Source organism: Myotis yumanensis, unplaced genomic scaffold (assembly GCF_028538775.1).
Source record: "Myotis yumanensis isolate MYYU_CA2020_CCGP unplaced genomic scaffold, mMyoYum1.0.hap1 SCAF_8, whole genome shotgun sequence".
NCBI lineage: Eukaryota > Metazoa > Chordata > Mammalia > Chiroptera > Vespertilionidae > Myotis > Myotis yumanensis.
Window position 1 is genome coordinate 45,900,036 of NW_027223759.1, and position 12,637 is coordinate 45,912,672.

The 12,637-nt window shown below is 36.2% G+C and overlaps 1 protein-coding gene across 2 annotated transcripts in view; it reads left to right on the forward strand.

Annotated features, from left to right (window-relative positions):
• TLK1 (tousled like kinase 1) overlaps positions 1 to 12,637 on the forward strand; it is a 159,879-nt gene that overhangs the window by 69,471 nt on the left and 77,771 nt on the right. For both annotated transcript variants that reach the window (XM_070422775.1, XM_070422776.1), the window contains exon 3: positions 6,570 to 6,641. In XM_070422775.1, the coding sequence (XP_070278876.1) occupies positions 6,570 to 6,641 (72 nt within the window). The remainder of the gene's footprint in view (positions 1 to 6,569; positions 6,642 to 12,637) is intronic.

A 12,637-nucleotide genomic window follows, 5' to 3' on the forward strand; every position in this document is an offset into this window, starting at 1 on the left:
ACACTTTTCAAAAAAATTTTTTGTTAATCCTCACCCAGGATATTTTTTCCATAGGTTTTCAGAGAGATTGGAAGGGTGGGGGGGGGATGAGAGAGAGCGAAACATCGATCTGAGAGAGACACATTGATCAGTTGCCTCCTTCACGCACCCCAATGGGGCTGGGATAGAAACTGCAACCAGGTATGTGCCCTTGACTCTTCAGTGCTTGGCTGGTGCTCTAATCACTGCATCACACCAGCCAGGGCTACATACCTTTTTTGATAGCTCAATTGATGTTTCTTTCTTTTCAGATTTAACCCATTGGAATTACTCAAAGTGTGTATACATTTGTGGCGGGGGGGGGGGGGGGGGGTCGGGGGGTGGTGGTATCCTATAGTAGAAAACAAAAGTATAATAGAAAAATTAATGCAACAAGGTTGGTTCTTTGAGAAGATTAATAGGTATGATTTTCTTTGAACTTATTCTGCTTGGAGTTATCTGTGAGCTTTCTGAATCTGTAAATTAACACCTTCCATCAAATTTTGGATTTTCTGGCTATTCTTCAAATACTTTTTCTGCTGCTTTTTCTTTACTTCTGTGATTCCAAATACATGCATAGCTTCCAGCAACTACTTTCAATAATTTTTCTCTCATCCTTTGGTCTTCAGTACTTTCTTCTTCATTCTGATGTCAAGCCCATCCAGTGATTTTTTTTTTTTTTTAATTTTAGAGAATAAATTTCAGTATGGGTCACATTTTCTTGTCTATTTATATAAAAACCCTGGGTGTAAGGCATCACGACCGAGCCTCAACCAACCGGAAGGAAGTCAGTCCTGCAGGGGTTGCCTTGGAAACGGCTGCGCCCTCCCCAAGCTGTTTCCGGTAAGGGCGAGGTTTGAGGCAAGAACCGGCCCTCAGAGTGCGGATGCACTGAGTCCTGGGTCCTCTTAGCAACAGCTGCACCCTCCCTGAGCTGTTTCCAGTAAGGGCGAGGTTTGAGGCAGGAACCGGCTTTCGGAGCATGGAGGCACTGAGTCCTGGGTCACATTGCCAAGGGCTGTGCCCTCCCTGAGCTGTTTCTCGGGAGGGCGAGGTTTGAGGCAGGAACTGGCCCTCGGAGCATGGAGGCATATCTTTATAAAGTTTTAATACATTATATTAGAGGTCGTGGTGGTAGTTTTACCCACAGCGTCTACAGGAATTGCTGCAAATTTACTTCCTGGTGGAAGCACCTTTCATTCCCAATATAAATTACTGATTTCATTAAATGAAACTTCAATTTCTAGACTCGATATAAACAGTGAAGTTGCTAAAACTATTAAAAAGGCCCAACTTCTCATTACTAATGAATGCACCATGGCATCCAGTCATGCTATAAATGCCATAGACAGATTACTAAGAGAAATTATGAGTCTGAATGTTGTATTTGGTGGGAAAGTTCTCCTTCTTGGAGGGGATTTTGGACAATGTCTCAGTATTGTACCGCATGCTATGGGATCGGCCATAGTACAAACGAATTTAAAGTACTGCAATGTTGGGGATGTTTCAGAAAGTTGTCTCTTACAACAAATATGAGATCAGAGGATTCTGCTTATAGTGGATGGTTAGTAAAACTTGAGCATGGCAAACTTAAGAGCAGTTTTCATTTAGGAACGGATATTATTGAAATCCCCTGTGATTTGTAATGGATCTATTATTTTTAAAAAATACATATTTCTTTATTGATTTCAGAGAGGAAGGGAGAAGGAGAGAGAGATAGAAACATCAATGATGAGGGAAATCATTGATTGGCTGCCTCCTGCACACCCCCTACTGGGGATTGAGCCCACAACCCAGGCATGTGCCCTTGGCCAGAATCGAACCTGGGACCCTTCAGTCTACAGGCCGATGCTGTATCCACTGAGCCAAGCCGGCTAGGGCTGGATCTATTATTGAAGCTACCTTTGGAAATACTATATCTATGAATAATATTAAAAATATATCTAAAAGTGCAATTCTTTGTCCAAAAAATGATTACATTCAAAAATTAAATGAAGAAATTTTGGATATACTCGATGGAGATTTTCACACGTATTTGAGTGACGATTCCATTGATTCAACAGATGATGCTGAAAAGGAAAATTTTCCCATCGAATTTCTTGATAGTATTACTCCTTCGGGAATGCCGTGTCATAAATTAAAATTGAAAGTGGGTGCAATCATCATGCTATTGAGAAATCTCAATAGTAAATGGGGTTTTTATAATGGTACCAGATTTATTATCAAAAGATTATGACCTAACATTATCGAAGCTGAAGTATTAACAGGATCTGCAGAGGGAGAGGTTGTTCTGATTCCAAGAATTGATTTGTCCCCATCTGACACGGGCCTCCCATTTAAATTGATTCAACAACAGTTTCCCATGATGCCAGCATTTGTGATGACTATTAATAAATTACAAGGACAAACTCTAGACAGAGTAGGCATATTCCTACCTGAACCCGTTTTTGCACATGGTCAGTTACACTTTGCTTTCTCTCGAGTTCGAAGAGCATGTGACGTTAAAGTTAAAGTTCTAAATACTTCAGCACAAGGGAAATTGGTCAAGCACTCTGAAAGTGTTTTCACTCTTAATGTGGTGTACAGGGAGATATTAGAATAAGTTTAATCACTTTATCAGTCATTGTTTGCATCACTGTTGTTTTTATATCATGTTTTTGTTGTTTTCGTATCATGGTTTTGTTATATCATGCCTCTGTTGTTATATCCTTTTGTTACTGTTTATTTATTAATGAATTTATAGTTTTCATATACATTTTACTAATTTCCTTTCATCTCTCACACTTCTATTATAGAGAAAGGGCAAATAGCAATATTAAAATATTTCCACTAATTAATTCCCTATTAATGTGCACGAATTTCGTGCACCGGGCCACTAGTTTCTTCATAAGTTCAGAAATTTGTTTATATCATGCACACTGTGAATGATACATTAGAGTGACTTTGGGATTTGGTTTAGTGTTTTGTTGAGTATTAATTTTTTTGGTGGTATTTTTATATTAGGAAAGAATTAACTTGGCTCGACTGAAATCTAAACTATGTCTCCCTATAGGGGATGGCAGCTAACATTTCTGTTCAGTTGTTTTAGCCTTATCTGGACTGCTTAGAGTCTGTTCTACTCTTGTGTAGATTGGTGACCAGCTAGAGACATGGATAGAAATAATATGCAGAATTTGCAACTCTGTCTTTGGTTCTTTATTTTCTAGCTGCTGTGGTAGCTTCACCCTGGTTTTTCAAGCCAGTAAGATTGCCTGTGATGATCCAAGTTTCAGCTGCTCTGCAGTTCACACTAGGGCAGTGGTTCTCAACCTTCCTAATGCCACAACCCTTTAATACAGTTCCTCATGTTGTGGTGACCCCCAATTTCATTGTTACAAATTGAACATAATTAAAGCATAGTGATTAATCACAAAAACAATATGTAATTATATATGTGTTTTCCAATGGTCTTAGGCGACCCCTGTGAAAGGGTCGTTCGACCCCCAAAGGGTTTGCGACCCACAGGTTGAGAACCGCTGCACTAGGGGCTTTACAGCAAAAACTGTAAATACAGGAAACCCACCTAGTCTATTCCCTTCTTCCAAATGTTGTCTCCTATCCAGATTCTGTCTACTCTTGGTTGCTCATGTGCTTTCAGGTAGTTGTCTTTTATATATTTTTCCAGAATTTATGGTTATCTATGGGAACATTGGTCTGATATAAGGAATTCTGTTACTCCCTGTGGCAGAATCTGTATTTTTAAAAATTGCTTTAAAAGGTAAAAATATCTCATGAATTTATATTGATACTTCCAATTCAAATCAGAACTACAAGGTTTTTATTTATATCACATCATTTTACTTCTATATCAAGAATTATAGTTCTTAAGGATGTAAACCAAATGATAGAATTAGAATATCACATAAATATTTACTTTTTTTCCTATACACACGGCAACCTCAAAGCAACTACACTTGTGCTATCACAATGGCCACAGTGGTTACTGAAAACCAAAGTTTTTTCACTTGTGCTTCCCATAAAATTCCATCCCCCAATTTTAAAATATTGTACTATTAATAACTTTGCATGCATTAGCCATTAAATTTCATAGTTTCGGCCTTGTATCCTTTATTTAACCTTTATCAATAAGTAATATTGATTTTATCAGTTCTTACAGTGAATCTTCATTTTGGTGATCTGAAGTTGTCTGGATTCTTTTGGAAAGCTCAAGAGAGCATTATTTCCTGATTTCTGGCATTTTGATAAGTCTATGCCTTCTATATGTTAAAAATCAATTTTACTGGATATAGGACACTTTATTCACATTTCCTTGAATATCTTAATATGTTACTTCATTTTCTTCTGGCATAAAGTGCTGCCTTTGAAAAATCAAATATTCTGAGGTGCATATTGTATTCTTTCAGGCAGTAGTTTCAATTTTTAAAAAATTTTCAAGGAGGATTTCCTGAACTACAGTTCTATTTGTTTTCTTCTGGTAGTGCTCTTTAAAGACTTCTGTTACCTGAATGTTAGATCTTTGTTGCTTCAGTAGTTGTTGCTTTCTCTCATTCTTTTTATCTCTTCATTTCTTTTGATTTCAAGTGTTCTTCCTTTTTACCTTCTAGTTCTCTTAAATCATTATCTGTTGTATTTATTTTCTCTTGGTTTCATTCAGGCTTAATCTTCATTATTGAACCCATTTTTTCCCAATTTCTAATGCTTTCCTAGGTTCTGTTACCTTATTTCTGAGGGTTTCTTGTGTTTTTTTTGAAATCTGATTTATGTTCTTTCATGTCTTGAGTCATTTTAGTAATGTCTTTTAGCTCATTTTGAAATATTAGGTTAGTTTTCACCTATTTTGTGAAATGTGTATGTTTCTAGTATGCTTTTATTATCAGGACAGTAGTCTATATCTTACTGTCTTTTTTCTTATAATAACTTCATGGGATGACCTACATCATTTTCTGTTGCTTACCTTTTTTGTTTGTTTTTGTTTTGGTTTAGAATGACTTTTCTTATAGAGCTCCCTCTGCTGCTGTTTTTGGGCACTCTTCAAAAGTAATTCCTGAGATTTCTAAGCTTTGCTTCCTTCCCCACTTGTTTTTATATTCTTTTTCTGTATCTTCATTGTACCTGTTGGGCTTAGTTTTGTTTTCACACCCAGTAGTTTAAGAGTTCATAGGGCCTAAATTGCTCTACCTTCTTCAGAGTTCACCATGGACCCCTTGCACTTAGTCACTATTGGAAAGGGCAGAAACCCTTCCAGATATAGCTTCTGTACTCAAACTGCCTTAGTGGTCAGGTGCATTTGCTGTTTTGGGAGTCTCTGTTGTCAAATCTGTTCGACACCCTGTTTCCTTTTGCTTCCTCTCATATCATGCAGGTGCTGTGGTTGTTGGTAATCTGTTCCCATCTGCTATTTTGGGGAGATGTCTAGTGAGCCAGTTTTGTTGTAAATGTTATGTGTGAGTTTGGGGTTTATACTGTATTTTTATGTGGAGACTTAGGGATAATGAAAAACATTGTCACCACCTCCACTGTCCCTGAATCTTTATAGTTTATCACTTCTTAATTGCTGTTTACGGTGTTCTTTGTTTGAAGTTTGATCATCTTGCTCTAATTATATTTTAACTTCCTCTAAATAGTATTTGAATCTTAATTAGTTTGCATGTTGTTTGTGTTGAAAATTGGCTTTATAGTGTCCAGCATAGTACTGAACATGTATGAAATAGCTCTGAGTCACCAGTTTTGAAAGTAGTTGAACAGTAGTCGAACTTGCAACCTTTTAATGGTAGGATTGACAGCTACTCTTACAAATTGAAGGGAAATAAGGATACCAATTGGCCTGCTTCCACATGAAGTTTATTCTTGCATCATCATTGGCATGCCTGTCATCCCCTGGTTTAATCATCCCTGTAAGACATTGCTTTAATGTATTGTTGGTCCAAACAATAAGCATAATAGAAACATATTGGAAACATAGCAAGCATCATCCCACAAAATAATAACATTTCTTTTTGTCACAATTTAAAATATTGTAAAGGAAATGCTGAAATTCTTGAGTGAAGCAATTAAAATGGTCAAAATGATAAAAAAAAAAATTCTTAAAACACTAAGCCAAAACAAACAAACCAAAGATTGTCTAGTTTGTTAATATGAAGAGAGGCAAATGGGCGTGGATGGGATATGATGGAATTTGGTAAGATTGTGAAGAGAAGTAAGGAACACAAATAATACTTTAGTTAAGGAAGTATTAGATTTTATATGTTGAATAGTAGTTTTAGGGATCTTGTTATCTAACAATAGCACATATCCTTTGCTCCTGAATTTGGTATTCTAAAAACTCAAGTAATGAGTCCGTCCCTAAAATACAGCAGAACTTTATTGACTTGGTAAAACTTTCCAAGATATTTATAGTGTTAAGAGGTTGGTATTTCTTATATTTTACTTAATTTGACTTCCTTGTTTAAAAGAATCATACTTTATTTTAATTTATGAAGATATATTATTTGTGTAATATGTTTCATTTAAAATTACTCCTAAGTTTTACCTTTTTAAAAATCTTTTAACAGGCTTCAACAAATAATGAAAGCTCTAATCACAGTTTTGGAAGCTTGGGATCTTTAAGTGACAAAGAATCAGAGGTAAGTAACTTCATTTTAAATATGGTACTATTAAAGTCAAAGTTGGAATCTCCTTTTTAAAAAATAAAATAGGTTTTTTTTCTTCAGTTCTTATGCTAAATATTAATGCTTTTTAAATTTTTGTAGGAGCATTTTACTCTGCCTTATGAAGCACAGCATTTAGACTGAAGACTATTTGTCATTAGAAAGAAAATATAGTTTCTTTGTTTATGGAGCTGAACTTGTGGTATAGGTGTTCTTAATAGAAGACAAGTTACTAGCCATTCATAATTTTAGGGGTTGAGGGTGGTTTTTGAAATACATTGCTTCACAGTTTTCTGTTTCTTATTATACTTTCCTCTTAGTTTGGCTCTGAGTAAGGGTTTGTTTACTTTCTAAGATACAGATATAAGGGCTTTTTTTTTCTCTCTTTTTAAAATTTCTTTTGGAATTTCATGCTCTTGGTTTTCCCTTTTCTTACTTAAAAATATCTGAAAAATGTCCTCTCCTCCCACCCACTTACTGACCCCACTGAGAAAATACATTGGATTTTGTAAGTAGTCATTTCAATCCATGGGATAGTTCACATTAAGCATGATATACTTGATGGCATCTTTTAAAAATGTATAGACAGGAATTGCTTTGAGTTTTAGCATTTACTTGTTGATGCTACAACTTCAGTTTTTGTGGATATAGCCTATAATACTGTCTCTTCTGAGATTACAGAATTCTGTTACTTACTTTTCAGTGTATTTGTGTGTGTGTGTCTGTGTGTGTTTTCCCTGTCGATGTTAACTTATTTCTATTTGATCCATTTTAGTCTTTTTTTCTATTTGGATTAGTGTAGATATATCACCTTGTTAATACCAAAAAGTTGTTAACACTCAGAAACTCTTAGCTATTCAGTTTTGGTGTTCAGTGGAAAGGCAATACCAAAGGTGGCCTCTTTTTAAGCCCTATGTTATGGAAAGCATCTAGGAATCTCTAGGTAGACAGTTGTGTGCAGTTCTGTGCAGGCACCCTGACACTCCAAAGGAGTGTGGCATAGGGCTCTCACTCATCAGGCTTTCCCTTCCACAGAGACAACTGGCAGGCAGCTGAAAGGACTGTGCAAGTGACGGGACTTTATCTGCAGTAGGTTCCCTTGAGGTAAGCGTTAGTAGCCCCTGTAGCACCAGATTGTCACAGTTCAGTTTTGTTTTTTTTTAATTAACACACTTATACTGAGCCTTTAAAAATAGTAGGTTTAGATCTAGACAAAAGTACAGTTTTTCAAAAATTATATCAAGAATGTTTTCACTTTATATTTCCTGGACTTCAAAATATTTCTTGACATTTCCAGATTTTAGTCTATTTAGTAATTTCACATGCCTCCTCTTTCACAGGCTTTTATGTTACAAAGAACAGTAAAATAATTTTAGATATTTCCCCTTTCCATTCACCAAATCTGGTGTTCTTTATTTTTTATTTTTTAAATAGCAAAACATAGTAAAAAGTTAGATCACCTAAAAAAATAATATTTCTATGTTCTTTATAGATGCAGTATTTAATTCCTTCAAAAGAATCATTTATAAAGAAAATACCACTCTTTAAAGAAACCCAAGGATCACTTTTGGCTATATTTTTAATTTAAAATATTGATTTGTTATTGTTTTTTAAAGACCATAGTGGCATTTGCAGTGAAATAGGATTTGGTTCAACATTGGATATACTGAGCTTTATTTATATAGAAATTTTGACAGTAGGGACAGCAATAGAAAATCTTAAAACTCTTTTGACTTTTGCTGTTCTGTGTTCTTTATCTGGAAGTTTTAGAAAATTAATGATTAAGTCAGGTGGCGCAATATTTTAGAAATGACTACAGATTATACATTTTCCTTAAGATTTAAAGAAGCAAAAAATTTGTTTGTTGTTTTTGTCTTTCCATTGTAAGAAGCTACATATCTGGAAAATGATTCCCAGGTTTTATTTCTATACTACCATACCTTAATTAATGAATTCCCTTGGGTAAAATTTCATATAAATTAAGATACAGATATTCATAGGCCATTAAGTTAAGTTGTTGGGAGTAAACATTAAATTGCAGAAGAACTTTTTTTCCCAGTACAGTAGTAGAGTTTATGTAGTATTCCATTGTCTTCTGATGTTGTTATTCTTTTGGTAATCCATTCCCTGATCATTACTTTTTAAAAAATAATAGTTTTTGTTTTGATGAACAAATACTGCTAAAATATTTATTTATTATTATTTTTTAATGATAAAAGTACAGATTCAATCAGATTTAATTTTTAAAAATGGAACATTTCGCATGGGCTCCCTCTGCAGGCCTCTTCCCTAAAAGAAAGGGCAACTGTGATCTTCATATAAGTGGGTAGGGCTTTGACCAAGAGACTCCATCCACTGTAGAGACTTGGCCTAGGGCAGACAGGAAGGCTGAAGACCTCTGGCCCTCTGCACCCCCATCTCCTTCCCTCATGGCCAGACAGGAAGGACTCTACTTTGGCTACCCACCCTTTCCACACCCCACTTTCTGTTTTTTAGCTTTTCTTCCTGATATTTATTTCTACGTTTTATAATGTAAATAATGTGCATATCTTGCTATTTTGTTTCATCAATTAGACATTATCTGTTGAGTCCCTTTTAGGATTTATGAAGATTCTTAGTTTTCCCTACTCTCTTCAGATACTCAGAAACCTATTTTCTTCTATCCTTTTACTATTAAAACTGAAAAGCATCTGATATTTACTATTAGGGTAATTGAATCTACTTCAACTGAAAATTTTCATTTCAGTTAATACATGAATCACTTCATATATGAATTTGCCTTTTATTTCTAAATGTAGAATTATAGACCAAAAAAGGTTTTCCTTTTGTTAATGAAATCACCCAGTAGGTAGGAAGGTGTTGATCTTGTTTTGCTTTGTTATACATAAATCTAGGTCTATTCAACAGGCTCTAAAAATTTACTGTATTTTCATTAAGCATTTATTATCTGTTATCTTCTAACCTCTGTGCCAAGCACAGAGAATATAAAGATGAATAGTGTATTATCTCTGCCTTCACAAGAGGACAGATTGCTTTATAAACAGTGTGGGCTGTTGTAATTGATGTAAGCACAAGGTGCTATAGAGTCAAAGAGTAAGAAACCCATAATCCCACCTGCCTGCAAGGGAGAAGAGGGGAGGAAAGAGAAGAGAGATCTTCCTTCAAAGAAGAGATGATAGTTGTTAGGAAAGGCTGTGAATTCATTCCAGAGGTTAAAGGCAAAATGTGAGAAGGCAGTAGAGAGACTTCCATGCTTTTGCATGGAAGTTTGGCAGGTAGTTTTGTTCATGGCATAGGGCAGTGATTCTCAACTCCAGCTGGATCCCCTGAGGAGCTTAGAAAAAATACCATGCTGCAGAGGTGACTCAATTGGTTTGCAAACTTCTGGTATAGGGAGGATATGCAAGAAGGGTGAAAGATAGGCAGGGGTCAGGGTTTGAAAGGCTGTTTATTTCATAATAAGGAATTTGGGCTTTTATCTGGGTGATGGAAAGTCCTTGAAGCAGGGAGGAAAAAGACAAAGTGGAGATGAAGAAGCCCTCTCCAGGTGGCAATGTGGAGGGGATAGGATTGGAAGGAAGCAAAACCTCAGTTGGAATACTTTGCCTTTACAAAACTCCAAACCTCCATGGTTTACTATTAGGAGGAAAAACTTCAAGTGGGAGGAGTTCTAATTTAGTGTTCTTAAGTTTGCCTTTGAATGTTCTTCTCCTTCAGATTCTCTCACTTTGGTTATTGATGCTATCACCACCCAGCCCATGCCTCTCAGAGGTTAATGTGCAAGTGAATTATCGAGGATTCTTATGTCTATAGATCTGAGGTGGGGGTTGCATTTCTCTAACAAGTTCTCAAATTCCACTAGATTTTAAAAGTAGAATCAGTAGTTTGATGAATATTGAATGAGGGTAAAGAAGGAAAGGGAAGAGCCTAGGATTTTTTAAAGGTACATAACTTTAGGTGAGAACTCAGGAAGGAAAGGGGTCAGGCCAGAGAGAAAGACTTAGGAGTTTCTACATAGGTGTGAAATGATTGGGTGGTCTGAGGATTCCTGGGGGTCCCTGAGACTCTTCCAGGGGACTCACAAGGTCAGTTTTTATAACAGTGCTAAGACATATTTGGCTTTGTAAAACTTTGATTTTCTCCTGAGCTTACAGTGAAAATTTCCAGAGGCTATATGATACATGATGTCCTCACTGACAATTTGTGGATTCTGCACTTGTGTATTCTGGCGTTTAAATGCTTTTTAGTTTTAAATTCTAAAATGGTAACTATTTTTTTTTTCTTTTTTTTTTTTTTTAATTTTTCGCTTAAAGTATTACAAAGGGTATTACATAAGTGTCCTTTTTTCCTACCCTCCCTTACCCCCCAGTGTCTTATGTCCATTAGTTATGCCTATATGCATGCATACAAGTCCTTCGGTTGATCTCTTACTCCCCTCCCTCCTGCCCCCCAACTCTCTCTGGCCTTCCCACTGCAGTTTGACAATCAGTTTGAGGCAGCTCTGCCTCTGTATCTATTATTGTTCAAAATTTTGTAATGGTCTTTATTATCCATGAATGAGTGAGATCATGTGGTATTTTTCCTTCATTGACTGGCTTGTTTCACTTAGCATAATGCTCTCCAGTTCCATCCATGATGTTGCAAATGGTAGGAGTTCCTTCTTTTTAACAGCAGCATAGTATTCCATCGTGTAGATGTACCACAGTTTTCTAATCCATTCATCTACTGATGGGCACTTAGGCTGTTTCCAGATCTTAGCTATGGTGAATTGTGCTGCTATGAACATCTGGGTACATATATCCTTTCTGATTGGTGTTTCTGGTTTCTTGGGATATATTCCTAGAAGTGGGATCACAGGGTCAAATGGGAGTTCCATTTCCAATTTTTTGAGGAACCTCCATACTGCCTTCCATAGTGGCTGCACCAGTCTGCATTCCCACCAGCAGTGCACAAGTGTTCCTTTTTCTCCACATCCTCTCCAGCACTTGTCGTTTGTTGATTTGTTGATGATGGCCATTCTGACAGGTGTGAGATGGTACCTCATTGTTGTTTTGATTTGCATCTCTCGGATGATTAGTGACTTTGAGCATGTTTTCATATGTCTCTTGGCTTTCTGAATGTCCTCTTTTGAAAGGTGTCTATTTAGATCCTTTGCCCATTTTTTGATTGGTTTGTTTATCTTCTTTTTGTTAAGTTGTATGAGTTCCCTATAAATTTTGGAGATTAAGCCCTTATCAGATATGACGTTGGCAAATATGTTTTCCCACGAGGTGGGTTTTGTTGTTGTTTTGTTGATGGTTTCTTTTGCTGTGCAGAAGCTTTTTATTTTGATGTAGTCCCATTTGTTCATTTTCTCTTTAGTTTCAACTGCCCTAGGAGCTCTATCAGTGAAGAAATTGTTTTGGCATATGTCTGAGATTTTGTTGCCTTTGTATTCTTCTAGAATTTTTATGGTTTCCTGTCGTACATTTAAGTCCTTTATCCATTTTGAGTTTATTCTTGTGTATGGTGTAAGTTGGTGGTCTAGTTTCATTTTCTTGCATATGTCTGTCCAATTTTCCCAACACCATTTATTGAAGAGACTATCTTGGCTCCATTGTATGTTCATGCCTCCTTTGTCAAAAATTAATTGAGCATATTGGTTCGAGCTAATTTCTGGACTCTCTATTCTATTCCACTGATCTATATGTCTGTTCTTGTGCCAGTACCAGGCAGTTTTGAGAACAGTGGCTTTGTAATACAGCTTGATATCTGGCATTGAGATCCCACCTACTTTGTTCTTTCTCAGGATCGTTGCAGCTATTCGGGGTCTTTTTTTATTCCAGATGAATTTTTGGAGAGTTTGTTCTAGATCTTTGAAGAAGGCCATTGGTATTTTAATGGGAAGTGCGTTGAATGTATAGATTGCTTTGGGTAGTATGGACATTTTAATGATGTTGATTCTACCAATCCAAGAACATGGTATGTTCTTC